This window comes from Pogona vitticeps, chromosome 3 (genome assembly GCF_051106095.1).
Source record: "Pogona vitticeps strain Pit_001003342236 chromosome 3, PviZW2.1, whole genome shotgun sequence".
Taxonomy (NCBI): domain Eukaryota; kingdom Metazoa; phylum Chordata; class Lepidosauria; order Squamata; family Agamidae; genus Pogona; species Pogona vitticeps.
Window position 1 is genome coordinate 259,615,573 of NC_135785.1, and position 27,460 is coordinate 259,643,032.

Below are 27,460 nucleotides of genomic sequence, written 5' to 3' on the forward strand. Positions count from 1 at the left end.
GAATCCCTCATGATATTCCATCTACTCCTTTGCTTAAGTTACTGAGGGTAACAGGGCCACAGCAGGGGCTGAGCATATCACATGAGGGCACAATCAGTTTCAAATCTGGACTCTCCAGTGAACATCACTCCAAAGATAATCTGGTGATGCCGGATTACCATATTTTCCATGTATAAGACTATACTTTTGTCTAGCCGCCTAGAGTGGTCCTCACCGACCAGATAGGCGGGGTACAAATTAAATAAATAAATAAATAAATAAAATCTTTAAACTAAAAATTGACGGTCGTCTTATACACAGAAGAAGGTGAGGAGAGAACAAAAACAAGTGGAGGGGAAAGCAGGGATCAAAGCGATCCTGCAGCACTTTGATCCCTTTCCCCTTGCACTTACTAAGCCCCACTTAGATTTCTTCATTTTGGATTAGAAAAGTCTTATACATGGAAAAAATATGGTACTTCTGAAACAGGCTGAAGGCAGCACAGTCACTTCTTAACATTCCCTACATCCAGCTCCCGCTCATTTCATCAGGGGACTGGAACCCAAGGCCTAGAAGGAAAGACTGAAAGAACTAGGCCTGGTTAACCATGAGAAAAGAAGACAGAGGGGAAATAGGATAGTGCTTTTCAAATATTTGAAAGGTAGTCATTCAGAGGAGGGGCAGGATCTGCTCTCAATAATCCCCAAGTGCAGGACATATAATAATGGGCTCCAGTTACAGGAAGCCAGATTTAGACTGAGTATCAGGAAAAACTTCTTATCTGTTAGAGCAGTATGACAGTGGAACCCATTAACTCAGGAGCTGGTGTGTGCTCCAGCAGTGGAGGCATTCAAGACAAAATTGGATAACAGTCTGTCAGATCTGCTTTGGTCTGGATTCCTGCATCAAGCCTGGGGTTGGACTTGATGTCCTCAGAGGCCCCTTCCGACTCTGTGATTCTATGATTTTTTGATTTTCCATCAGCTCTCACAGCATCCATCATGTCTGAACGTGAGGATCAGAAACACTAGACCAGCTTGCTGGTGTTCCTATACTTGGTTCTGTTTGAAAGTGTAGAACCCTGCATCGTTTTCCGTGCATCTTTATTTTATTTAATGAGGGAAAGGAGGAAAAATTTAATGTCGAGCATTTTACCCTTTGCCACAATCTGGTGACCTTTGCAATTCCAGATGGAAAGAACAGAGATCTTGGGCATCGCTCTCAGAGGCCAGCGGCTTGATAACACAGTATATTTCATACCAGTCCTTATGGTGATGGACAGCTGCAAATGGCTTTGAAATACAAAGCAAACAGCAAGAGTCAGTGTCTGGGAAATCAATAAGAAAATCATCAAGTAGCACGAGAGCACTTTTTGTCTGTTCATCAAGATGATGTACGGACAGTTCCTTGGCTTTGGAACTTAACTCCACCGCTTGTTTTATCATCGTGAGCGCTCATTTCAATACGGACACTTACTCTCAGCTTTATCATCACCCCAGCATCCATGAATAATGCAGAATAGCTGGTATTTTGAAGAAGGTAAAATCTCTGCATTTTGTACATTGATGTAATACATCAGTGTTCTTTTAGGGGTTTTATTTATTTGTTTATCTTTTTTCCCCTCTCTTCCTTCCTTGCTCGCTCACTTACATTCTCTCCACTCCTAGCATTGTGATGGCTCGTCAGCTCCGCTTGTTTGCCGGAAAGCCAGAGAGCCATTCAGTAATAAATTCATCCCAAAGCGGGCTGTCACAGGTCATTGGTTTACCTGTACTCCACCAGATGATTGAGCAACAACTGCTCTTTCCTTGCAAGAGGCACTAAGCTATGTCTTTAAAGCCTTGAGGGCATATTATGTAGGTGTTGAATCATATATTTCACTCCATTACATCCTCAACACCTGCTACAAGAAGTATTCCAGGCTCTGTGTTTGACTTCTGTTGCTTCTTCCTTAATTCCTCTCCATCCGAGTTGCTGCTGATCTGTTCCAAGCATCCTCTGTGCCTTTTCCTTCCTACCATTAAAAATACTGATGGGCACATAGGCCAGTAGGCACCATATTTCTCTCTCTCTCTCTCTCTTTCTCAGACCAGTGGGCACTAGATTTCTCTCTTTCTCTTTCTGTGTCACACACACATCAGAACCCAAGTTTGCAACTGCGAAGCAGATCGAACCATCTTTCCATCTGTTCTTTTTCTTCTGCCTCCCAATTCCTTGGAGAGCATAGCCCACAACGAGAACAGAACATGCCGAGCCATTGTATTTTCACTTTCCAACAAGGAATGGCAAACATTCCCAACAATACCACCCTGTAAAGTTAGGAGACAGAAGCCGAAGCTTTGGCTTTGTAGAGAGAGAAAAGCGCTCCTATAGCAGAGGATAGTTCTTGGGGCTGATTCACACAAGCTGAACACCACCGGATGGCTCTCACATGAAGGTCTGCCTTTTAAGTTGGAGGAAGTGGTTTTAAGCTGCTCGCTGTTTCACACGTTCTTTTAAATTGCGTAATGCTGGAGTCGTGAAGCAGTTGGTTAGATCTTTATTGTAGCTAAAAAGGCAGTAACAGTGGGTAATTTTTTTGTGGAAGGGGAAAAGAGCCATGGAGATTTAGCACTAAATGAAACGGAAAAGCAATAGAGCTAAGGGAAACTCAGAGGCAATAAAACAGCTATGTGTGGGAGACAATGCATGGGGGCCAGCTTTGACATGACTCGAGATGAATCTCTGGAGTGGATCCATTGGAGGATCAATACAGTAAGCATACATCCTGCAGCCACCTTAAGAGTCAGATTCTTTCTTCCAGCATGTCCTGAAAAATATCATTAACAGCCAAGTATATGAATGACTCGTTTCTTCATTAGCAGCTTAAAGAATATGCTAACATCTTCCACCCGACACCTTTGGGGAAAGGACGATATCTGTATGTGTTTTGGCCAAGAAACACACAAGATCTTTGCTTCATCTATTTTACTGCTTCCCAAGAAATTTCAGTTTTTCCTCCACTGCTTTCTGCCTAATTGGGCCTTTTAACAATGAGAGAGAGCACGTTTTCTAACAGCTTGTTTTACTTAATGTGTTGTCACTCAGACTTGAATCCCTCTTGTTTTGATCAACTTTTTTTTTCAAGCTTTGGGAAGTTCAGGGCAACCTTAGTATGGTTCATTTCCTTGGGAAGCGAGAGTGTTTATTTACAAGAGAAGAGAGCAATTGTGGTGTTCCAGATGTTTCTGGACAGTAAATCCCATAATACCTTACTGTTGCTTATGCTGTCGAAGGCTTATGCAAGTTAAAACCCCAAAACCTCTGGATGACCATGATTGTCCCCTCCTGATATTCAAATTAATTGAGATAAAATGGTGGAGACGGTGCCTCAAGCACCATCAAAAGCAGTGCAAACTCCCGAATCCAAGACACTTCAGATAGCGAGACGTTTCTCTTAGCCATGCTCTCTCATTTCCATCTTGAAAGAAACTTCAGAACCCAATGTTTTTCTTCTGGCTTTCTCCATACCAGTCAACTCAGCCTCTTCATACAGTGTTTTGGAAAAAATTAATGGGGAAGGGAAAAAGAGAGAGAAATCAAAATATTGTGGCAGTTCGAAGACCTACAGATTTAGTTCAGCGTGAGTTTTTGTGGATGAAAATCCACTTCTGCAGACAAAGAAGCGTAAGTACTATGTGCTTTTATATTTAAAGATGCGCTGGAAATGCTCCATGTATCCCCTGGACAAACGAAGCTACAGCCTCCCTCCGGCTAATTCCTGCTTTCTTGGGACTGCTTGTAAGCAGGTCTCTACTCTTGAGCAGGCTTGTGTGTGTGTGTGTGTTTGTGCGTGTGTGTGAGAGAGAGAGAGACAGAGAGAGAGAATTTCATCTAAGCAGCTGCTTGTTGTTTCAAAGTAGAATACCAAATGTCCCCAAATGTTTTCTAGCATCCAATTTGAGTCAGTGGTTGAAAAACAGGCCACATTTGCTCTCCTTTAGAGGCACTCCCTCCCCGTGCTGCAAGAAGCTAGAGGGTAAAGGTCCCTCTGGCTGTTACTATGACTGACAGTCATCATCTGTTAGCTCCTGTCCCTTTTTCTCTGTTTTCTCACACTCAGGCCTCTTTAATCACTAGCCATCTCTGGGGAGCCATCAAAACCAAATCGCCTCTATCCCCTTGATTGGCCTTCTTCTTTAACTCTTCAAGGTGGACTGTCAAGCCATGACTTTAAAAAGTGGGAAAGCTTCTGAGCCAGGATACGACGTGGCAGTCTCTAGTAGCCAATGGAATTATAGCAAAGCCCATCAGTGTTGCTTCAATATGGAAGCATCATATTAAGGTGTGTATCGAGCAAATTGGAGATCCCCGTGAACAGGCTGAAAGCATACATTCTGGTTTTCAATGTGTCGGTTCCATTTTCTGCCTAGGGGAAGAAAGAACAGGAGGACAAGAGGGGAAGGCTGGAGACATGTAGCGAAACGGGAAACACATTGCTTAGGCTTTGTTTTGCTTGGAGAAGAGTACCATATTTTTCCATGTGTAAGACTATGTTTTTGTCTAGAATTTTTAGACTAAAAATTGAGTGTCGTCTTATACACGGAAGTAAGCTGAAGAGAGAGAGAAAACAAGTGGAGGGGAAAGCAGGGATCAAAGCGATCCTGCAGTGCTTTGATCCCTTTCCCCCTACACTTACTAAGCCCCACTTACATTTCTTAATTTTGGGTTAGAAAAGTGGTGGCGTCTTATACATGGGGGTGTCTTATACATGGAAGAATACGGTAGTGAGATTTTTTGGGAGGGATACCATGTTAGAGATTATTGTAAGTGCACGACTGCTCTGAAAATGGCAGCTGTGCATCCATCTGCTCCCCGTTCCTGCACTTCTCTTATGAAAATGGCTGGAGTAGACCCAGGACTTACAGAGATGAAGACCTGGGATGGTATGAGTGCAAAGACCTGAGATATCACCCGTCACCCCTCTTAAAGGGTGTTGGGGCGCTCACTACCTTGGTGCATGCGCTTGTAATCTCAAGATTAGACTACTGTAATGCGCTCTACGTGGGGCTACCTTTGAGGTTGCTGCGGAAACTGCAGGTGGTGCAGAATGCGGCGGCCAGACTACTCAGTGGAGTGAGAAGATACCAACATATCTCCCCCACTCTGGCCGCATTGCATTGGCTGCCCATCCGATTCCGCATCGACTTCAAAGTGTTGATGCTTACGTATAAAGCCCTAAATGGTTTAGGACCTCGATACTTGGCAGAACACCTCCTCCCACCAAGATCTACCCGTATCACTCGTGCGAGCCAGGAGGTGAGGCTGAGGAGCCTAACGCCGAGGGAGGTCCGGAAGGAAAAGACTAGAAATCGGGCTTTCTCGGCGGTGGCTCCTCGTCTCTGGAACAACCTACCCCCTGAGATTCGCGCGGCTCCCTCGCTGGGTATTTTTAAGAAACAATTAAAAACATGGATGTTTAGGCAGGCCTTCCCAACAGATAACTCCTGACGACTTTTCCCTTCTCCTATAGCTCTCCCATTTTGTTTAGTATTTTTTTCTCTTTTTCGTTATGTAAAATGGTTATATGTATATTATTGTATTACTTTTATGTTGTTAGCCGCCTAGAGTGGTCCTCACACGACCAGATAGGCGGGATATAAAATAAATAAATAAATAAATAAATAAATAAATAAATAAATAAATAAATAAATAAATAAATTAAAGTCCCTGTTTCTTCTGAGCTTAGTTCCCATCCTTACAGTAGCTGGGGCTGCAGTGGATTCTGTTGCAAGCTATGCCTTGTACTTTGCAAAATATTTATGGGTGGTTTGTTCTTGAATGGGCAGTTAGCAGCGATGAACTACAAAAGATCTCCTTATTAACTGTCGTCATTTTTTACTTTATTTTAATAGTGAACCACATATTCTTGCTTTGCCGCTTTCTTCTTTATCTTAACTAGTCATCATTTCGAATCGATCTATCTGTGTGGTACGTTCTGTGGGCAAATCGAACAGGTGGGGGAGATGGAGGCGAATACAAGGTACTGGTCCAGATCTGTTCCTTAGCATCGTAAATTGCACTAGAGTAGGCTCACCAAATTGGTGGGAATTTAGTGCGTCAGCTCCTCCATTAGCTCCTTTTATTAAAATAGACATGTTTATTTGTTTTGTTTGTTTGTTACCTTTTGCTCTGCCCATCTAGGGGCAGGACATTGTTTTGGGCAGTGGGAAAACCACAATGGGAAAAACAAACCCACCCACCAACCATGAGGACACGATCATAAAAACCAAGCAAAATAACACCTACCTAGAGGGTATTTCAAGGGACGTGGTGGTGCTGCGGGCTAAACCGCAGAAGCCTGTGCTGCAGGGTCAGAAGACCAAGCAGTCATAAGATCGAATCCACGCGACGGAGTGAGCGCCCGTTGCTTGTCCCAGCTCCCGCCAACCTAGCCATTCGAAAGCATGCAAATGCGAGTAGATAAATAGGGACCACCTCGGTGGGAAGGTAACAGCATTCCTTGTCTAAGTCGCACTGGCCATGTGACCACGGAAGATTGTCTTCGGACAAAACGCTGGCTCTATGGCTTGGAAACGGGGATGAGCACCGCCCCCTAGAGTCGAACATCACTGGACAAAAATGTCAAGGGGAACCTTTACCTTTACCTTTAGAGGGTATTTCAGCATAGAAACTCACATTAATTTATTATAACAGAACCATTGTGTTCCACAGCCAACTGTTATGGGGAAAGGCAGTTTATCATTTAAATTGGTTGCTCTTGTTTCTTTCTCCTTCCCCTCCATCTTGCCTCCCTCCGCTCATCTAGGCCTAGATGGCTAGAACTGATCCCTATGACTAGTCTCCATCCTCATTTGTCGTTGGTGGCACTTTGCCGCTCCCCGGGGCAGGCTGTCGGTTTCACGTCAAGGTTCCCACACAGAGTCTGACATTAGCTTTCTCGTGCTTCAGTTTCATTTTGGGCATTTTCAGCCGAGCTTAATTGCCTTTCCCCCTCTTTTTTATTTTTATTTATTTATTTATTTTTGCCTCCCAGCTGTGCCACATTCTTGTAAGAAATCACTCACAGCATACACAAGTGGCATCCGAGCCATTTCTGGATGGCTACTTTTTTATATAATTTTCTTTCCCCTGGTAGCACTTCCCTGTAATGTCTTTTGAATTCTTATTTAACACTTGGGGGTACAGAATAAATACATAAATAAAGAGCAAGCCTTGCTCTTGAAAACCACCGAGACCTCAGGTTATGTAAGTATTTTCAGACAGGACTTGTTTTTTGTGGAAACTATAGTTACGGTGCCCTCTCAGACAGTTGGGATACCGCACTGAAGTTGTGTCAGTCTCACAGTCAGGAGGAATCTTGAAACATTGCTCCGGCTATTGGTTGCCACTTGCATCTGAAACGGTGATACCGGTACAGGAGCCACCACAGATCCCAATGTCTCCTATTATCCCTCACGAATGGGTATGGGGATTAGGGTTTATGATAGATGCTGTCCAACAACATCTGGAAGCCCCCCCCCCCCCGTTTCCCACCTCTGATGTCCTTGGAAAGCTTTGTTTGCTTCTTGTTTCCTTCCTCTCCTCAAACCTAAACTTTGGCAAGGGTGGCAAACGTTGGGCACACCACATGTTTTGGACTGCAGCTCCCAGAATCCCCAACCTATATATAGATTAGGCATCCTTCAGTCTCGAGAGACAATGGTAACATGCTCTGTATGGAGGACTTGGAACAGCGCCTAGTGTGGCTGAGAAGGCCAATTCGAGAGTGACAATCCCTTCCACGCTGAAGACAAATACAATCTGTCCCCTTTCCAGCTCCCTGGTTTTGCTGCTTTCAGGACTGCCTCTTGGCCTTGGCCTGCTGGACAAGGGTCTCTTCAAATTGGGAGAGGCCACGATGCACCGCCTGCCTCCAGGCTGAATGCTCAGATGTCAGGATTTCCCATTCGTTGTGGTCCATTCCTAAGGCCTTCACATCCCGCTTGCAGATCTCCTTGTATCGCAGCTGTGGTCTCCCTCTGGGGTGATTTCCCTGCACTAATTCTCCATCCAGGAGATCTTTTTGAATCCGACCGTCATCCATTCTCACCACATGTCCAAGCCAATGTAGACATTGCTGTTTCGGTACCCTAACCTATACCAAAGATAAAGGACTGTGGAGATGGCTGGATCACTCAGTGATTTAAGCATCTGGCTGCGGAGCGAGAGGTTGGGAGTTTGATTCCATACTGTGCCTCCTGAGAGCAGAGCCAGCCTGGGTGGCCTTGGGCCAGCGGCTCAATTGCAGAGTGCCCACAGATAGCCAACCATTTTTGAGTCCTCTCTGTCTAGGAAACCCCGAAAAGGGTTGCCATAAGACAGAACTGACTCAACATCACATTATTATTACAGCTGGCAAGATAGCTCAATGGTTTAGGTATCTGGCTGTGGAGCTAGACCTTGGAAATTCAGGTCTCTACTGTGCCTTCTGCAAAGGACAATCAGCCTGTGTGGCCTTGGGCAAGTTGCTTAAACTCAAAATACGCCCCCCCCCCCCCAGAAGAAAGACATGGGAAACCAGTTCTGAGTATTCTCTACCTGAAAAACCCTGAAGGGGTTCACCATAAGTCAGAGTTGACTTGACAGCATATGATTATTATTAAAGGATGTGGAGGTTATAGTCCAGACATCTGGTGTACCAAAGATTTGCACTGCTCCCCCCCCCCCCAGTATAGAATATGCAACTATTTGTATGAAAAAGGATGCGTGGAGCACGGAATGGGGTGCTACATCATTTACTCTTGTTCTTGTAGCTTTATACTGTTTTCCTTATCATTAAGGCCACTTCACGTTAGGACTGATTCTGCAGGACACAGGGTAGAATTCGTGGCTTTTTAACAGCTTGGCTATTTCTGGCCCGTGACGTCAACGTTGCCTTTGATTTGCGCAGAACTTTCCCTTTCACTTAAGGGAACACCAAAACATAATCTTGTGGTGAATTATGCATCATGTGGCCGTTATGCATTATGAACCAGAATTACTGCATGCATAAATTACCATCCATTTTCTTAAAGTGTAGCTGTGAACTATCATTCTCAAATACCAAGAAACTCTGATTTTTAAAAAAAAAATTAGGAGGAGGTGTGTGAGGAACACTAATTTTAAAAAAAAGTGATTAAATAGTTTTCCCTTCAAAATAATTTCCAGAATAGCTTTACTGTGCAGGCAAATTTGTAAGAGGAAATATGTTAATAATTCAGTGGCTTGCTGAGTGAGTTTTCAGCAAGTTCAGTTACGGGGGGGGACGACTCAATTTTGCTAAATTACTAAATATAAATTTGATATTGGCAAGGCCAAAGTGATGGAAAGAGATCTCCTCCTATTAACGGAGAGATAATTTCATGTACATATACCAAGAGATTTTCCTAGGAAGAGTCGAGAGAGTTCTTCCCATACTACTTAGCGTGTTCGCAGTGTAATTGCATTTAGACCAAGGTCTTCTCAAGGAAATGGCAGACTAAATTAGCATTAACCAAGTTCCTGTGGGGCTCGGTGCATTGGGGGTAGACAGCCTTGCCTCCAGAAAGGACAAGTTGACCCCAGGGAGGCCAGATGCTGAAAGGCACCGTGTTAATTGATTTTCCCAAATGGGACGAATTTTGTCACTTGGGGAAATGAAATAATAATAACAAGGAAAATACTCGCCAGGCAAAATGAAGAGCTTAGTCAGATCATTAATTTTCTCCCCTCTTCCAGTTCCATTGAGGCAAAATGCAAATATGTGTGGTTTGTCTCATCTACTTTTTAAAGCCTAGATTTGGAGCAGGTCTATAATACGTGCAAGAGAAAGAGGTCTTAGAATAAAAAAAAAAAAACAGTAGCACCCCATAGTGTACATGGGGAGGGGGCTCTTTGGAATATTGTGTATGTGGTGGTGCTGTGGGCTAAACCACAGAAGCCTGTGTTGCAGGGTCAGAAGATCCGGCAGTCGTAAGATCGAATCCACGCAACGGAATGAGCACCCGTCGCTTGTCCCAGCTCCCGCCAACCTAGTGGTTCGAAAGCATGCAAATGCGAGTAGATAAATAGGGACCACCTCAGTGGGAAGGTAAACAGCGTTCCGTGTCTAAATCACACTGGCCATGTGACCACAGAAGGATTGTCTTCGGACAAAACGCTGGCTCTATGGCTTGAAGAGCGGGATGAGCGCCGCCCCCTAGAGTCGGACACGACTGGACAAAAATTTTCAAGGGGAACCTTTACCTTTACCTAAACAACTTGCAGATATGCAATGGGATGTACTGGATAGAGCAATGGACTAGTGCTGAGGAAGCTGGAGTTTGATTTTCCGGCTTTCCAAGGAGACTCAGTGGGGAGCTGGGACTGATAATCGTCATCGTTTAGTCGTGTCTGGACTCTTTGTGACCCCATGGGCCAGAGCGCGCCAGGCCCTCCTGTCTTCCACTGCCTCCCGGAGTTGGGTCAAATTCATTCTGGTAGGCAGTGGAAGACAGGAGGGCCTGGCGTGCTCTGGTCCATGGGGTCATGAAGAGTCGGACATGACTAAACAACTAAACAACAACAGCACCTTGAAAATCCTATGAGGGTCACTATACTGTAAGTCAGTTCTGACTGGATGGCACATAATAAGAACAAACAACTGGTAGAAAAAGCTAGCAAATGATGGGACTGCTGGATTGCTCAGTGGTTTACGTTTCTAGCTGCAGAACCAAAGGTTGGGAGTTTAATTCCCCCACTGTGCCTCTTTGATGGGGGATGGACTTGATGATCCATGATGATCCATGAGGTCCTTCCCAGCTCTGGAGTTCTACGTTGATGATGACTACAATGATGAAATACTGTGTCTCAACCTTTCCTCTGCAGGAGACTTTTACTGCAGTCCTCTCCCTGCAGTCTAAGAGGGTGCAGGTCATGGTCTCAACTTTCCACCAACACATGCTGCCATAATGTGTAAACAAAGGATGTAAATCCTTGTCCATCTCATGTTTGCATGCATGGACAAGAGGATACAACCTTATACTACTCCACCTGTGAACAGTTGCAGTATTCTTTGGCGATCTCTACTAGATCAGGATTAAGCAGATTCGTGTAAACCACACTTTTCAGAATGTTTTTTGAAAACAATGACCAAGGCCACTTCTGCTTCATTGCACGGGCTTTTGAAGGTTAGAACCCATTTGGGGGGTGTGCTTCTTTTTTGGAAAACCAGCCATTGTTTTGTTTTATTTTCATAGAACCATAGAAAAGTGAAGTTGGAAGGGGCCTGCAAGGCCATCAAGTCCAACCCCCTGCTCAATGCAGGAATACTGTACAATCAAAGCATATCTGCCAGGTGGTTGCCTTAAGTTTTTCTTGAATGCCTCCAGTGTTGGAGCGCTCACCAACTTTCGAGGTCACTGGTTCCACTGTCGTACTGCTCTAACAGTTAAGGAGATTTTCCTGATATTCAGTCTAAATCTGGCTTTCTGTAACTGGAGCCCATTGTTGAGTGTCTTGCACTCTGGGATGATCGAGAACAGATCCTGCCCCTCCTCTGTATGATATTTGAAAAGTGCTATCATATCACGCCTCAGTCTTCTTTTCTCAAGGCTAAACATGCCCAGTTCTTTTAGCCTTTCCTCATAAGACTTCTTTTCCAGCCCCCTGATCATCCTTGTCACCCTCCTCTGAACTTGTTAAATTTGTTAGCATCCTTCTTGAAACGTGGTGTCCAGAACTGGACACAATACTCAAGGTAAGGCCTAACCAGTGCTGAATAGAGGGGGACTAGCACCTCGCAGGATTTGGAAACTATACTTCTATTATTGCAGTCTAAAATAGCATTGGCCTTTTTTGAAGCCACATCACACTGTTAAGCTCATATTTAGCTCGTGATCTATGACAATTCCAAGATCCTTCTCCCTCGTAGTTTTGCTGAGCCAGGTATCCCCCATCTGTGCAATTGGTTTCTTTTCCCGATGTGCAGTACTTTGCACTTATCCCTGTTGAATTTCATTCTGTTGTTTTTGGCCCAATGCTCCATTCTGTCAAGGTCATTTTGAATTTCTAGGGCCAATTTTATATCACCTGCAAATTTGACAAGCATTCCCTGCACTCCCTCATCCAAATCATTAATAAAAATATTGAAGAGCACCGGGCCTAGGACTGAGCCTTGGGGTACCCCACTATTTACCTCCTCCCAGTTAGAGAAGGACCCATTAATCATCACCCTCTGAGTACGGTTCTGTAGCCAACTGTGTATCCACCTGACACTTGATCTGTCCAGCCTATACCTAGTTAGTTTGCTAATCAAGATATCATGGGGCACTTTGTCAAAAGCTTTGCCTGAAGTTAAGATATACTATATCTACAGCATTCCCTCTGTCTATCATGGGAGGTGACCTGATCAAAAAACGAGATCAAATTAGTTTGGCAGGATTTGATCTTGACAAATCCATTTGGGCTTCTAGTTATTACTTCATTGTTTTCTAGGTCCCTGTACAACGACTGCTTTAGGATCTGTTCCAGAATTTTGCCTGGGATTGATGTCAGGCTGACTGGCCTGTAGTTCCTAGGTTCCTCTTTTTTTGCCCTTTTTGAAGATAGGGACAACATTGGCCTTCCTCCATTCCTCTGACATCTCCCCCGTTTCCCATGATTTCAAGAAAATAATGGATAGCGGTTCTGAGAGTTCTTCAACTAGTTCCTTCAATACTCTCGGATGCAGTTCATCCACCACTGGAGAATTTAATTCATTCAAGGTGGTAAGGTATTCCTTGACTGTTTTGCCTGCTGTGTGCAGAGGGTCATGGGATGCCTCTCAAAGGGAAAAGAGACCAATTTTTGCACCGACTGCTTGTACAAATTTTCAAGATCTTAAGGAGAAGAAGACACAGTTCTTCTCTCACTTTTGCCTGGAGATGAGGAATGTGTCTAAACTTGAAAATTCCTCATTGAGTTGATTTATCAAGTTGAAAGAGCCTAAAGTGATGATGAGCAGGAAGAATTTAGCAAATACTCCTTCCATTCCTTGAGTATACCAAGGAATTAGTATAATTAGTCATCCGGGATTCAGTCGGATAAATGGAAGGCCTAATTGTCATATAGCAAGCTTGGCATGGAAATAGCATGGAGGTTACACCACACAAGGGCTAAAACAGACAATAAAGAAAAGGAGGAGAAGGTAAGACAGAGTTTTGAAAAGAGGTATTTTAGCTATTCCAGAGGAAAAGGGCGAACTGGAGTTTCTTTCCTAGTTGCTCTTGGTGATCCAGTCGTTCGCTGGGTGGATCAGATAACAAGGCTCTAGAGATAATTGCATCGTGAACTCTGAAAAAGAGATTCGACATCTAAGTGTTCCCATGGTAGGCAGTGGGCATAATGTGGGCCAGAACATCAGGAAATGCTTCTAGTCGCGGCAGCCTGTAGTCCAAGGATAGGATGAGGTGCAACCCATACAAAGCCACTAATGCAGTGGTGTCGAACTGTGGTCCTCCAGATGTTCTTGGACTTCAACTCCCAGAAGCCTTCACCACCACCTCTGCTGGCCAGGATTTCTGGGAGTTGAAGGCCAAGAACATCTGGAGGGCCACAGTTCGACACCACTGCACTCATGCTTTTTAGGTCCTCTTGAGTTCCACACGGTATAGCACTCAGCAGAGAGTTATCTTGTGGAACTCCCTCCCTAAGGGAAGGGCTAAGAACGAACTGGGGACAAAAGGTCTGTGTATTCGCTGAAAGGCAAATTCGGCGGATACGTTTCACTTACTGACAAATAACACTTTTTAAAACATAGGGTCTTGGGGGGAAAAGGGTCATGAGGATCCTTAAATACAGAGCTTTCCCAGGAGTTTTTGGCTGATGAATCGGCTCTTCCTTCGCGGGACATGTAGATTTCTGCGTGTAAAACTTTGGCAGAGGGTCTTAACCTGGATAAATGGCAATCGCTCCACTGGTAGAAACGAAGCTTTATTTTTGCCAAGTTTTTTTTGGTCTTTTTTTTGTGGGGCCCAGGAGCCGAAGTCATCATAGGCATCCTTTGGTCTTGAGAGACTATGGTAACATGCTCTGAATCGAGGAGTGTCCTCTCCAGAGCATGAAGCCTGGGTAAAGTAATATGGAGGATAGGCTGTTACCCAAGCAGCAGATCCCCCCTCTCCATGTTGCTGAAATGGTCCAGTGGAAAGGCAAGAGCCAATACGACTGGTTCCAGCAACATCGCAGGAGTTGGCAGAATGAAATGAACTGCCTTTGGGACTCCAGCTCCGGATTTTGCCTCTAGGTTAACTCCTGAAGCCTTTTCCATGACTGGATATAGCCACAAGGCAGTGGAGGTTTGAAATAGGAGTTTTCCTTCTCCTAGATGGGCTGCCTTCCATGGCGGACAAGCCCCACCTACCCGGCCTGCTCTTTAATAGTGCGGATGTATGATCTGACCCTTAGAACTTTCCTGCCTCCCAGGTGTATGCAATGCTAATTGGCTTTCCTATTTACCATATTAAGGCCAGACATAGATTTTGAGAATTTCCTAGGGAAAAGAGTCGTGGGACACGCTCTTTTAAAGCATATGCCTTGCAAAACAGACCTTCCCACATCTGATGGGACTCAGCTGGTACTCCGCTCTGGTATTCAGCTGCCATCGAATTTGGTCATTGGGATTCATCATCTGCTCAATGGTAGAACACAATGTTTTCCATGCCAGAAGGCCCCATACTCAGCTCCTGGCTTTTCAAGGTTGGCTAAGAAGGACTTCTGTCTGCAGTGTCAAAGCACTACCACACTACCAACTGGTGCAGACCACTGGTCTTCAGTTGGTGCGTTGGGACCTACTGGTGGCTCACAGTTTGCCATAAGGAGGGTTGTGGCTGTGGTACTAATACGACACAGAGTTACCGTGAACATTTCAGGAAAGGTTGAGGGCTACTGGTGGAGACAATATTACGTGAAACTGCGTGGTCATCAAATTTGGTATGAATCCTTCCTGCATGGAGTTCTAGGATTTTATGCTGTTGGGACGATCATGGAGTCATCATGGCACATTGCGACAAATACATGCATTCTGGATTGCATTGTAACCTCCCCATAAGCCGAATCATACCCTCTCCCTCTCGTTTGTTTCCTTCTGCACAGCCACCCTTGTGTGATTCGTGGCCAGGTGATGACCTCGGATGGAACGCCGCTGGTTGGCGTGAACATCAGCTTTGTCAACAACCCTCTTTTTGGCTACACTATCAGCAGGCAAGATGGCAGGTGGGTGAATACCTCCGTTCTCGGCTTGTACGAACTACGTCCTGCTTGCTTTCAGAGCAGCAGTTGGACGCTAGACTTCCAAGTTCTTCCTTTCACTCCCCCCCCCACAGAGCTCACACCCTTCTGCCCACAGTTGACTCTTCCCAAGCAACATGTTCTTGTCTTGAATTATTGGCTGTGTGTGGGCCCAAAGGCCATGGACTGGAGAACACTTCCAGGCTTCATAAAGGGGAATGCTTTGATGTATTTTAAAAGAGAGAAAAATGCATATATTAATTTCAACTCTTCCTCCCCTCCATACTTCACTGCTCGGCCCCAGGAAGGTAACTTCAAGGCAGACGCATGCTTTGATGAATGGCTAGTTCTCTTTCAGTACTGTGCCATGTCTATAGTTGTTGAGCGTTACTTGACACAGAAGAGGTGCTTCATATACCTTACCGAAGCTCGTAAGAGCTCGTTCCTTTGAGCAGATCCCCTTACCTACAAGCAAAGGAGAGATGCTTCCATAAATGCGTGACTCCCCGTTTTCTGGTAACTTAAGCATTTCAAAGTTTTTTTTTAAAAAAGAGACAGCCTTTTCTGTTCTGTTTTGTACCCCCCACACTTCTGTTTATTACTCAGCCTTGGCCTGCGGCTGCTCTCAAAAGTTTGCCAAATGCTAACTAGCTGTTAAAAACGCCCTCATCAAGGCTTAAACACTCACTGTTCAGTTTGTTGGCAAGCAAGAAACAAGGTTTTTAAAAGCCAGCAAGTAGCCAGTGTCTGGGAATTTGATGTCTCTGTTTGAATTACAGAATAAAAACACCTCATTAAAAAAAAGAAGTAAAAATGTTTTGGTTTACCAAGAGAATGTTTATTTATTTATAGGGCTTATAGGCCTCCTGATGTAGTGGAACTTTACTTGGGGTGGTTTATATACAACTCTGCTGTCCACTGCATGCCATAAAGGATGGTCTAAGGCATAGGTTCCTAGACTCAGAAGGAGTCTTGCATTTTCGTTTTCATTGACCACCATTACATTCTGCAGGGCAAACTAAATTTGCAGTTTGCAACACAATCAATGGGAAGAATCAGACCCCTGCTCTGGAAATTTTGGAGAAGGAGGGAGCCCGGAATACACAATCGTTCTCTCTTACTTTCCCTGCTCAACATACTGACAAGCCTTTGACTAGTAAACATTAGTGAACACTTCTGGCTATTTTCAGTAATGTACTATTATTACAGATTTCTCAGAAATGCTCACTGGTTTCTCTAGACACTAATTTGTTTGGTCTTCCATTGAGGCCATACTACCATACTTGTGGGTCACTAACTGAAAAAGCTTGGATAGAAACATTTCAACAGTAGCATAATCAGTATGATACAGCATTATTGTGTGTGGAGCACTTTTGGAGAAGAATAACTGTGAGCAAGTAAGTTTGTTTTCCTTAAGCAGAAGAATTGGTTATATCATCCCATAGAATTAAGGAGGAACAAATTACTTCCATTGTCATTTGTACAGAAAAGAGTTAAAGCGCAGAGAGAGCTTGTGGTCCAAATGGTAGTGAGATCACACTGCTTTGTTCCATGGGCTTTTCAAAATTAGAAGCATAGGATGGTTTATTTGTGTCTTTTTAAACAAATCAGCTCAAGGGACATGGTGGCTCTGCGGGCTAAACGCAGAAGCCTGTGCTGCAGGGTCAGAAGACCAGCAGTCATAAGATCGAATCCACGCGATGGAGTGAGTGTCCGTCGCTTGTCCCAGCTCCCGCCAACTTAGCGGTTCGAAAGCATGTGAATGCGAGTAGATAAATAGGGACCACCTTGGTGGGAAGGTAACAGCGTTCCGTGTCTAAGTCGCACTGGCCATGTGACCATGGAAGATTGTCTTCGGACAAAATGCTGGCTCTATGGCTTGGAAACGGGGATGAGCACCGCCCCCTAGAGTCGAACACAACTGGACAAAAATTGTCAAGGGGAACCTTTACCTTTACCTTAAACAAATCAGCTAGTCCTCATGTGCCTCTGCTTTGCTTCACAAAGGGAAGAGACACTAGTTTTGTACAATTTTACACACATCTTTCCCAGAAACTCATACCAGGTTCAAAAATTGTTGCCAGCAATGATTAGGTCTTGCTGAGAATGAATCATTTAGTACTATTTCTTTACAGCTCTGCCTCTGATGTTTGAGGGAGGGAGGAAAAGCTGAAAACGGGAGACAGAAGCTACAGGTGCTTAGCTCTCAGGTTGATAATGGGCTTTCATAAGACTTTTTTTAAAAGATCGTATTATCCTCCAGAGAGGAAACTGTCTATTCTGTTTTCTCATAACTTAAGAGATTTTTCATCATCCTTTACAACCCTGGAAGATGTTTGCTTTAGAGACCTAGAGATACCTCCACACACTTATATTTTCTCTTCCTTTCACCACTGTGGATGGAAACATAGAAAACATATTTTATACTCACTCTCCAGGTTCTATGGCAGATTGTGGATTGTCTTACCTGAGGCAATTGTTGTTTCACCTAAAAATTGTCAAGGCAATCCTTCTGTGGTTTTTAGCAGTGCTTGAAGTTTTCAGTTAATTTTCATTTAAAAAAACCAAAAAAACACATTTTGTGGTTTCCGTCAACAGTTTTGATCTTGTCACTAATGGCGGGATCTCCATCATCTTGCGTTTTGAACGGGCACCCTTCATTACGCAAGACCACACCCTCTGGCTACCCTGGGACCACTTCTTTGTCATGGAGACCATTGTCATGAGGCATGAAGAGAATGACATTCCCAGCTGCGACCTGAGCAATTTTGCCCGGCCTAATCCTGTGGTCTCACCCTCCCCTATGACGGCATTTGCTAGCTCCTGCTCCGAGAGAGGTCCCATCGTACCAGAAATCCAGGTAAGAAATGGAAATAGAGGTATATATCTCGAGGGAGGGTTCCCATGCCCATTCTCCTCAACACTGAATTGTATTGTGGGTGTCAGGACTTAGCATGAACTTTAGGGAAAAAAATTAGGAAGACGCTTTGATTGAAGCCTAGGCTACTATACTGTGACTCAACATTTTAGAGAATTAAGAGCCATAAATAAATGTCATGTGTGGAAGTAGGCATATCTGGTTGCTGACCCTTCTGTTCAAAATCATCTCTCTGAGTGGTTTTTGCCCTCAAAGGGGAAAAGATGCATGAGTAAATGTCTTCCCCCCACCCCAAACATATGTGGAGAATATGAAACAGGTATACAGTAGGGCGCCCTCTTATCCACAGGATCAGTGTCTACTGATTCACCCAGGGTCTAAAAATATTAAAAGAAAAAAAAATCAAGGAAAAAAACTATTTTCACATGTATTACCAGACCAGACCACTAGAGGAAGCCATGAATACTTGCTAGGGAAGAATACATAGCATGGTCTCTGGAAGCCTCTCATGGCCAGTTCTGGTAATGCATGTGAAAATGATGTTTTTCTCTTTTCCTGTTACTATATTCTGTGTGTGTGTGTGTGTGTGTGTGTGTGTGTGTGTGTGTGTGTGTGTGTGTGGCGTGTGTGTGTGTGGCGTGTGTGTGTGGCGTGTGTGTGGCGTGTGTGTGTGTGTGTCTGGTTGGCTGTCTGGCTGTCTGTCTTCAGGGAAGGTGGGGCAACTGGCTTGTATTTATAGGTGTATGTCCTCTCCAGTACCAGGGACAACATGCCTCAGTTTGTCAGTTACTGGAAACACAAACAAGAGAGGTGCTAATGCACCTGTTTGGTGTGGCCTATGGAGAGTGTTGAGGGAGCAGATTTGGCCTCAAATACCCCCAGAAATTGCCTACCTATGGTTTAGGGCTGGGCTCGATGGCCTTATAGGCCCTTTCCAATTCCATTACTCTATGATTCTATATGTTATCCCTCCTCCTATGGAACGTTGTGCACTTTCCTTCGTGCAGTTGGTTGGTCTACTTCAGCCTGACCTCACCTTTTGAAATGTAGAGTCACATAAAGAACCATACACACACATTCCTCCTTCATCTTGTCGTCGTTTAGTCGTTTAGTCGTGTCCGACTCTTCGTGACCCCATGGACCAGAGCACGCCAGGCCCTCCTATCCTCCACTGCCTCCCGGAGTTGGGTCAAATTCATGTTGGTAGCTTCACAGACACTGTCCAGCCATCTCATCCTCGGTCGTCCCCTTCTCCTCTTGCCGTCACACTTTCCTAACATCAAGGTTTTTTCCAAGGAGTCTTCTTCCTTCATCTCACAAGACCCGAAACCCAACATCCCATTCTTATTGCCCATCTATACACTCTTTCCTTTAAAAAAAAAAGGGGGGGGGAGACTTAGATATTGGAAATATTTGGGGTTTTCCAATCACAGTTCCCAGAGCCGGGATCATACTGGCTGAGAAGTTCTGGGAACCGAATTCCAAAAACCTGCATTTCCCATCCCTGATAAAGAACAGTTTAAAAAAATACTGGTGAATTCTGTACACCCACATTAATGACAGGAACTGAATGTTCATATTATATCACATTTCACTTTCCTCTTGTTGTGCAGAGGGACAAAGAACTGCACTGTATTCTCGCGTAGTTTCAGAATTGCAGTCAAGAGCTTTTGAAACAGTCAGTTCCTTTTGAAATGTAAGCTAACATTTCTCAGCTGTTCTAAGTTTACACCCGGTTATAAATTGCATACGTGTCCAACGCAATGGGAGGATTCCCGGACTGAAGCTGTGACAGTTAAAACGATGCAAAACCCATCTCAGCTTGTAATTGAGAAGGAACTCTTTGGGTCTAGAGGACTGCCATTGTGGGCCACCCCCACACCGATTTCTTATCATATTTATTTATTTGTTTGTTTGTTTGTTTAACTTATATGCCCCCCACTCTACCCAAAGGTCTCTAGGCGGCTTACAACAATCAAAATACAATTAAAATGCAATAAACAGATAAAACAATTAAGATACAATTAAAATAGCTACTCTAAAAATTGCCATCAGGACCCATAGTTGATATTATTTCAATTAAAAGCCTTCTGAAACAGGAAGGTTATGACCTGGCACCGAAATGTCATCAGCGTTGACGCCAGATGAATCTCAGTTGGGAGGGCATTTCATCGTCTGGGGGCAGCTGCCGAAAAGGCCCTTTGTCTACAAGCCGTCCCTCTTACCTCCTTAAGAGACGGCTCTTTCAAAAGGGCCCCCTGGCTAGATCTTAACTGCCGGGTAGGTTCATATGGAAGGAGGCGGTCCTTCCGGTATCCAGGGCCCAAGCCATTTCGGGCTTTATATATCAAAACAATCACTTTAAATTGGGCCCGGACAGCAACTGGTAACCAATGAAATTTAATCAGAATCGTCTTGATGTGTCCCCTAGCGGCCCCGCCACTCACCAGCAGCGCACCTCGATTCTGGAGCAGTTGCAGTCGCCGGACTGTCTTCAAAGGCAGCCCCACATGGAGCGCATTGCAATAATCTATACGAGATGCTACCAGTGCATGTGTAACTGTCAAGCCAAATCCTTTCTAAAGCCTTCCATTCAACTGGCTCAGTGTTGCTTTTTCCCTGATTGACCTTTCCTATGAAACACCAACCAGTCAGTAAGGACTAGAGCTCAGCCGAGAGCAGTCATAATTTCCTAGCATGGCATTAGACAAGATGTTGCCCCCAAAATAAAAGAGAGACACATTTTCTGTATAGTTATTTTTGCCTGTTTCTGTTCCATGTAAGCTGGCTGTGAAGACAGATTGCATTAAAGACCTGCTCCCCTGGCCTCCACTCTGCTCAGCTTGTAAACTATCTGCATAATACCCCCAGCATGTCTCTTAGCTAAGCTTTTAAAATACTTAAGTTTTTTTTTAAAAAAAAAATCCTAATTTCCCCTGCTTCCATTGTTTTTCCACCCTAATACACATGGAGCTGTGTAAGCTGAAAAGACTGCATTACAGAATCTAAATATGTATTAGAATTAGCATTTAATTTTTCTGAATCTACCAGTTTATCAAAATTTGTGGCTAATACATGACCCAAAATATTTTGGGGTCTTTGTCACGAGCTCACAGCAGTTCCTTCTTGTTGATATCTTGCAATTAAAATATTGGCTTTAACTCATAGAATCATAGAGTAGTGAAGTTGGACTTGAATAAGGCCATCAAGTCCAACCCTGTGCTCGGTGCAGAAATCCAAATCAAGAGGTATCTGCCAGGTGGTTGCCTTAAATTTTTCTTGAATGCCTCCAGGGTTGGAACACACACCACCTCTTGAGGTCATTGTTTCCACTGTCTACTGCTATGACAGTTAGGGTTTTTTTTCCTGAGAGTCAAAGCAAATCTGGCTTCCTTTAACTTGAGCCCATAGTTGCGTGTCCTGCACTCTGGGATGATTGAGAACAGATCCTGCCCTTCCTCTGTATGACAGCCTTTCAGATATTTAAAAAGTGCTATCCTATCTCCTCTCAGCCTTCTTTTCTCAAGGCTAAACATGCCCAATTCTTTCAGCCTTTCCTCATAAGGCTTGGTTTCCAGCCCCCTGATCATCATCCTTGTCACCCTCCTCTGAACTTGTTCCAATTGGTCAGCATCCTTCTTGAAGTATGATGTCCAGAAGTGGACACAAGACTCAAGGTGAGGGCTAACCAGTGCTGAATAGAGGGGGACTAGCACCTCACAGGGTTTAGAAACTAACTAAACCCAATTAAATTTGTGTTAATTACATTATCCTACCCTTAGAAAGTGGTTAACAATAAAATCACTGGGTTTGGAGAAAAAAAAAGTCACACTGAGAATCCTATTGATATTCATGAAAAATTTCTGTCGTGTAATTGAAAAGATGCCGTCTTGGTGTCTGATCACTCACCCAGTTGTACAACCAAGACGTGGCCAAACAGCTCATGAATTGGCTGCAGTTAGTTGCAGCAAGTTATGCAAAAATTATGTGAACATCAGTGGGTTTCTCACTTTTATAAAATAACTTCACATATAAGAAATATGAAAACATTTAAAACATACAGAAATTGTGCCCAGTTAGAACTGCTGGATAGCTCAATCATTTAGGTATCTAGCTGCGGTGCCAGAGGTTGGGAGTTTGATTCCCCCACTGGGCCTCCTTGACAGGAGATCGACTCAGTGATTTAGAGCAGTGGTCCCCAACCTTTTCTAAACTGTGGACTGGTTGGGGGGGTCCATGTGGGGGCACGCTCACGGGGGTGATGTGTGTGAGAGGATGAGTGGGGCACCTGTGTTTGCATGTGGGTGAACCATGCGTGGGGGGGCGTGCAGGGAGGTGTGCGCACGGGGGGGCGGGAGCTCTGTGTCCGCTGCCCGGTCCTACCAAGAACTTGGCCCGGGGGGGTTGGGGAGCCCTGATTTAGAGGGTTGCTTCCAGGTCTGCAGTTCTAAAATTAGGGTAGTGGTGATGATGATCAAATTGGAACATATGGTAAAACCCAGAAGAGAAAACAACCTCACAGCTCTGTTGACTAAATACTTGTTTATTCAAAAAGAATTTTGCTTGTTAGTGGGTGCTCAGGTGTCTTGACAAAGTTTTTCTAGATAAGGAGTTCTAGAATCTGGAAGCAGCTGCTAAGAAGGCCTTCTCTCGGGTTCTCACTAAACATACGTAGACAAAAAGGCCCCTCCAGAAGATCTGAGTACCTTTTATTAGGTTGCGCTCATGTGCACACTTACCTGGCAGTAAGCCCAACATATGGATTAATCACCAACCTCACAGTTAGGAAGCAGGGACGTGGTGGCGCTGTTGGTTAAACCGCAGAAGCCTCTGTGCTGCACAGTCAGAAGACCAGCACTCATAAGATTGACGGAGGGAGCTCCCGTCGCTTGTCCCACCTCCTGCCAGCCTAGCAGTTCGAAAGCATGCAAATGCAAGTAGATAAACAGGTACCACCTCGGTGGGAAGGTAACAGCGTTCCGTGTCTAGTTGCGCTGGCCATGTGACCACGGAAACTGTCTATGGACAAACGCTGGCTCTATAGCTTGGAGGCGAGGATGAGCACTGCGCCCTGGAGTCGGACACGACTGGACTCAATGCCAAGGGGAACCTTTACCTTTACCTCACAGTTAGGACACTGAATTCCAGGAGCCTTGATGCCAAGAGTTTATCGTTATTGCTTGTATACTGTGAGTCTGCCAGACCAGTTTTCCCCCAGCTCATTGTTTAACTGTAACATGTAGTCTGTAAATAAAAGCTGTTTGCATGGTGCTTTATCAACAAGAGACATCTGCCAACCGTCATAGGACAGGAGAACCCCAAGGGGGATAAATATGTGAAACTTGGGTCCCAAAAATTAGAGCACTGAAAATATATTTAGAAATTTCGCTTAGCTTCCCAGAGCAACCCTGTGCAATTGTTTGTACTTTTTATTATTCATGCGTGCATTTTATGTGAGCGTATAAATATTCTAAGAATTCTCCTCATGCCCTTATTACAAACAACACCAGCAGACCAGACACGAGACAGCCCTACTGATGTTTCCAAGGTGTGATTTAATAACACCTCTGTTCTTGTAGTTGATTGGGTTTTGTTTTCTAGGCCTTGCAAGAAGAGATTAAAATTTCAGGCAGCAAAATCAAGCTGAGCTACCTCAGCAGCCGTACGTCGGGCTATAAATCGGTCCTGAGGATCAGCTTGACCCACCCCACCATCCCGTTCAACCTGATGAAAGTCCACCTCATGGTGGCTGTGGAGGGACGCCTTTTCAGGAAGTGGTTCGCCGCGGCCCCCGATTTGTCTTACTACTTCATCTGGGACAAGACGGACGTCTACAATCAAAAGGTGTACGGATTGTCTGAAGTATTTGGTAAGATTTTGCTTCAGTATCCAAAGGGCTGTGCCTGCTCCTATGAGCCTGCCTGTCCACTCAGTCTGAAGAAATCCACCCTTTTGTACATTCTGAATCCCCAGCGAGCACAGGAACCGTAGTCCCCCAAAATAATATTTCCAACCTCTGGTTGGCAACAGTTGGGGGATTCTGGGAGCTGTATTCCCGAAGGGGGGAAAAAGGGTACTTTCCCCAGTTCTGTTCCTGCCACCATGTGAAGTCCAGAAGGACGTATGAAGGACTTCTCCGTTGTTTTGGGTAGGTTGAGACTCTCCTTCCTCCCAAAGATTTCCCGTCACCACCAGAAATCTTTTCTCCTTGGTGGATCGTTGACTGGAAGCTGATGCTTGGTTTCATTTTCTCCGGATGTTCCTGGGTCCGTAGATGATTATTTTTCCCTGCTGGTTTCTGTCCATATTGTGGTAAAAAGGCAATATACAAATGATAATGATCAACATCATAATAGTCAATGGATGTTCTAGTGGACATCCTTAGCTAAATTGCCCCAACAGGTTTGGTAGTTGGAGAACTGAGAAGAAAGGAAGAATTAGAGTCCTTTACCCCCCCCCCAATCATTCCAATCATCACCTCTTTCACTCCTTCCTCAAGTGGGCGAGTGGGCTCTTCCCACCATGACTTCATCTGTGGTAATAAGGGCATTACCCTGACCGCAGTATTAATCACTTGTTTACCAGCAGCTTCTAAAATTTAGCCTATCTTCTGTTCTGGGATCAGAATCTGAGAAATGATAACGAGCATTTTTCCAATAATGGAAAAAGTGAATGCCCTGCTCGGCCATGTTCTGACCATTCTGAAAGAGCCACGTAAGATTCCCAGGTGCCTGCATTTTCATCTTCTTTTTCCTTCTTGTTTGGTGGACTTATTTCTTTAGCCAGTAAATTAGCATAAATAAGAAGAATGTAAACTTGGAGACCTTGAACGTTCCATGACTAATAAACATGTCCCTGATCCAGCAATTTTAAAATAATTAGCCCATCGGCTCAACGCCTATTACCAGGTTGACCTTTTTTAAAATGCACAACCGCTTTTACAGTTGGAGGTTCTGTACGGATTGTAAGAGTGTGTTAAGTAAGAATTTGCCGTAGCCTGGAGGAAGAATGCCCTTCTGGAGCCCAAACCGTTCGCCCTGTGAAAAGTTCTGCCGCACGCTGAATGTGCAGTTTTAAAGATAATTAAGTTTCACGTTTATTTTCTTTCTCTCTCCTTCTCTCTGTCTCTTGCTCCCAGTTTCTGTGGGCTATGAATACGAATCGTGTCCTGACTTGCTGCTGTGGGAGAAGCGGACGGCGGTCCTTCAGGGTTACGAAATCGATGCTTCCAAGCTCGGCGGTTGGTCCTTGGACACGCACCATGCCCTCAACATCCAGAGTGGTGCGTCAACCTCTTGCGCCAACCTCCTCCCTCTCTTCCTCCGTTGTAATGATGAAAATAACCCACATCTGACATAACGGCACAATACGTAGTAGCTTTTTCTTCTCCATTAATAATTCAGGCCAAAGGAGAGGGAAGCACCCGTTCCTGGGCGTAGATTGCTCACAAATTATTTATTGTAACCTAGATATTGTGCCAAATTTCTGTTGGTTGGTTGGTTGGTGCATACATGAGGCTGGAGAAGAAATTTAAAAAACACCCTCTGAAAATCCAGTGCAGGCATTTGTTTTTGGCAGAGTTTATTCTTAATCCTGCCGTCTTTGGAATGTCTTTGAGTGTATCTGAATTCCTGTGTGGCCAAAGCAGGTGGGTGGGTGGGTGGACCCTCGACCCACTCATGGTGGGTGGCCAGGGTCATCAAACATTCGCCTGTTGGGGGAGATACTGAATAAGCCTCATTCAGTGCTTAGAGGATAAAGGAAACTAGACTGGCTTGTGAATTTTTCAGCCAAATCTGCCCTCTCTGGGTGCAAGATGGAGGCCAGATTCCAAGACCGGAATCCTATTGGGAGAAATGTGGTTTTCCCTCTTTGCCATGGCATTCCTTGTGCAACCCGTCATGCAGCTAGTTGCCGTATGAGAGCATGACCAGCCATGCAGTGGACACACCACAAAAAGAGTAACCCCTGGCACAGTTATGCTTTCCCCTGTTGCTTCTCCCAGTTAGATTCACGACCACCACCCCCAGAAATAGAGAATGGGGGAAATGGAGAATGGAGATGACTCGGATATGCCCACTGGAGAAGAAGAGGTCTGGATATAAGCTGTTTGCCCTCGCTTCTTCTGGTACTGAACTCAGGGCACACAAGGATAGGGTTGTAACCCAAATAGGACTTAGGGGGGAAATGAAACCAAGAGGAAAGTATAACGTGTACTGGAGAACCTTAAATAATGAAAGAAAAAGGAAGAAGAACATAATGGCCAAAATCCTGTAGCTCGGCACAGCAAATTGCACTAGAGTAGATCCATTATATCAAAGAGGATTTAGTGAGTCAACTCCCTGTACATTCTGTTGAGTCAAATGGTCCTACTTTAATTACCACATTAGAGTAGGTCCATTCAACTCAGTGGAACTTACAGAGGAGTTGACTCACCAAATGCCTGTTGATTCCCTGTGCCTACTCTAAGCAACAAGATTTTGGCCAGTATTTCTGAAGAAATACCTTTAGGGGGCAGAACTTGCCATCTAAAAGTACAGCCCAAAGTAGATTCAGATGCTCACTGGCAACAGAGTCTTGAACGTCTGTTGAGTGACGTAGGCCAATGATTCCCAAACTTGGGACCCTAGATGTTCTTCAGCTACAACTCCCAGAAATCATGGCCGGCGCAGCTAGTGGTAAAGACCTCTGGGTATTCTAGTCTAACATCATCTGAGGACCCAAGGTTGGGTACCACTGACCTAGAGGATGAAAGGAACTGTCCTAAAAGAAGACATGGTTGGATTGCTGGAACACTGAACAAGGGCATTACACAGTGTATTACTTTGGTCACAGATCCCACCCATGGTAGCTGAAGTGGAATTTCCATATTCAGAAGCAGAATGTATTTGATTACTAAAGCAATATGGAGGACTGTCCTCAGCATCCCTTCATTCCAGATTTTGGGGCAACACTTTGTCCATCTTGATAGAGATCCACTCCTCCTTAAATCATACAAGTAGTTGTTTTAATCGGAGAGATGCCATCAGTACCACTTCATTTTTTTCCCCCATTGCTCTCCAGGTATCTTGCATAAAGGAAACGGGGAAAACCAGTTCATCTCCCAGCAGCCACCTGTCATAGGGAGCATCATGGGGAACGGGCGCAGAAGGAGCATCTCCTGCCCAAGTTGCAACGGCCTCGCCGACGGGAACAAACTGCTGGCTCCTGTCGCCCTGACCTGCGGCTCTGATGGAAGCATTTACGTCGGGGACTTCAACTACATCCGGAGAATCTTTCCCTCTGGAAATGTCACCAACATACTGGAGTTAAGGTATGCCAGGCTGTCCGATTGAAAATTCCCCGATTATTATGTGC

The 27,460-nt window shown here is 44.6% G+C and overlaps 1 protein-coding gene across 13 annotated transcripts in view; it reads left to right on the forward strand.

Annotated features, from left to right (window-relative positions):
• The window catches only part of TENM4 (teneurin transmembrane protein 4), a 427,285-nt gene that overhangs the window by 336,409 nt on the left and 63,416 nt on the right, over window positions 1–27,460 (forward strand). For all 13 annotated transcript variants that reach the window (XM_078390190.1, XM_078390188.1, XM_078390192.1 and 10 more), the window contains 5 exons: window positions 15,091–15,210; window positions 17,824–18,085; window positions 23,705–23,972; window positions 25,242–25,385; window positions 27,167–27,416. In XM_078390190.1, coding sequence (XP_078246316.1) covers window positions 15,091–15,210; window positions 17,824–18,085; window positions 23,705–23,972; window positions 25,242–25,385; window positions 27,167–27,416 — 1,044 coding nt within the window. The remainder of the gene's footprint in view (window positions 1–15,090; window positions 15,211–17,823; window positions 18,086–23,704; window positions 23,973–25,241; window positions 25,386–27,166; window positions 27,417–27,460) is intronic.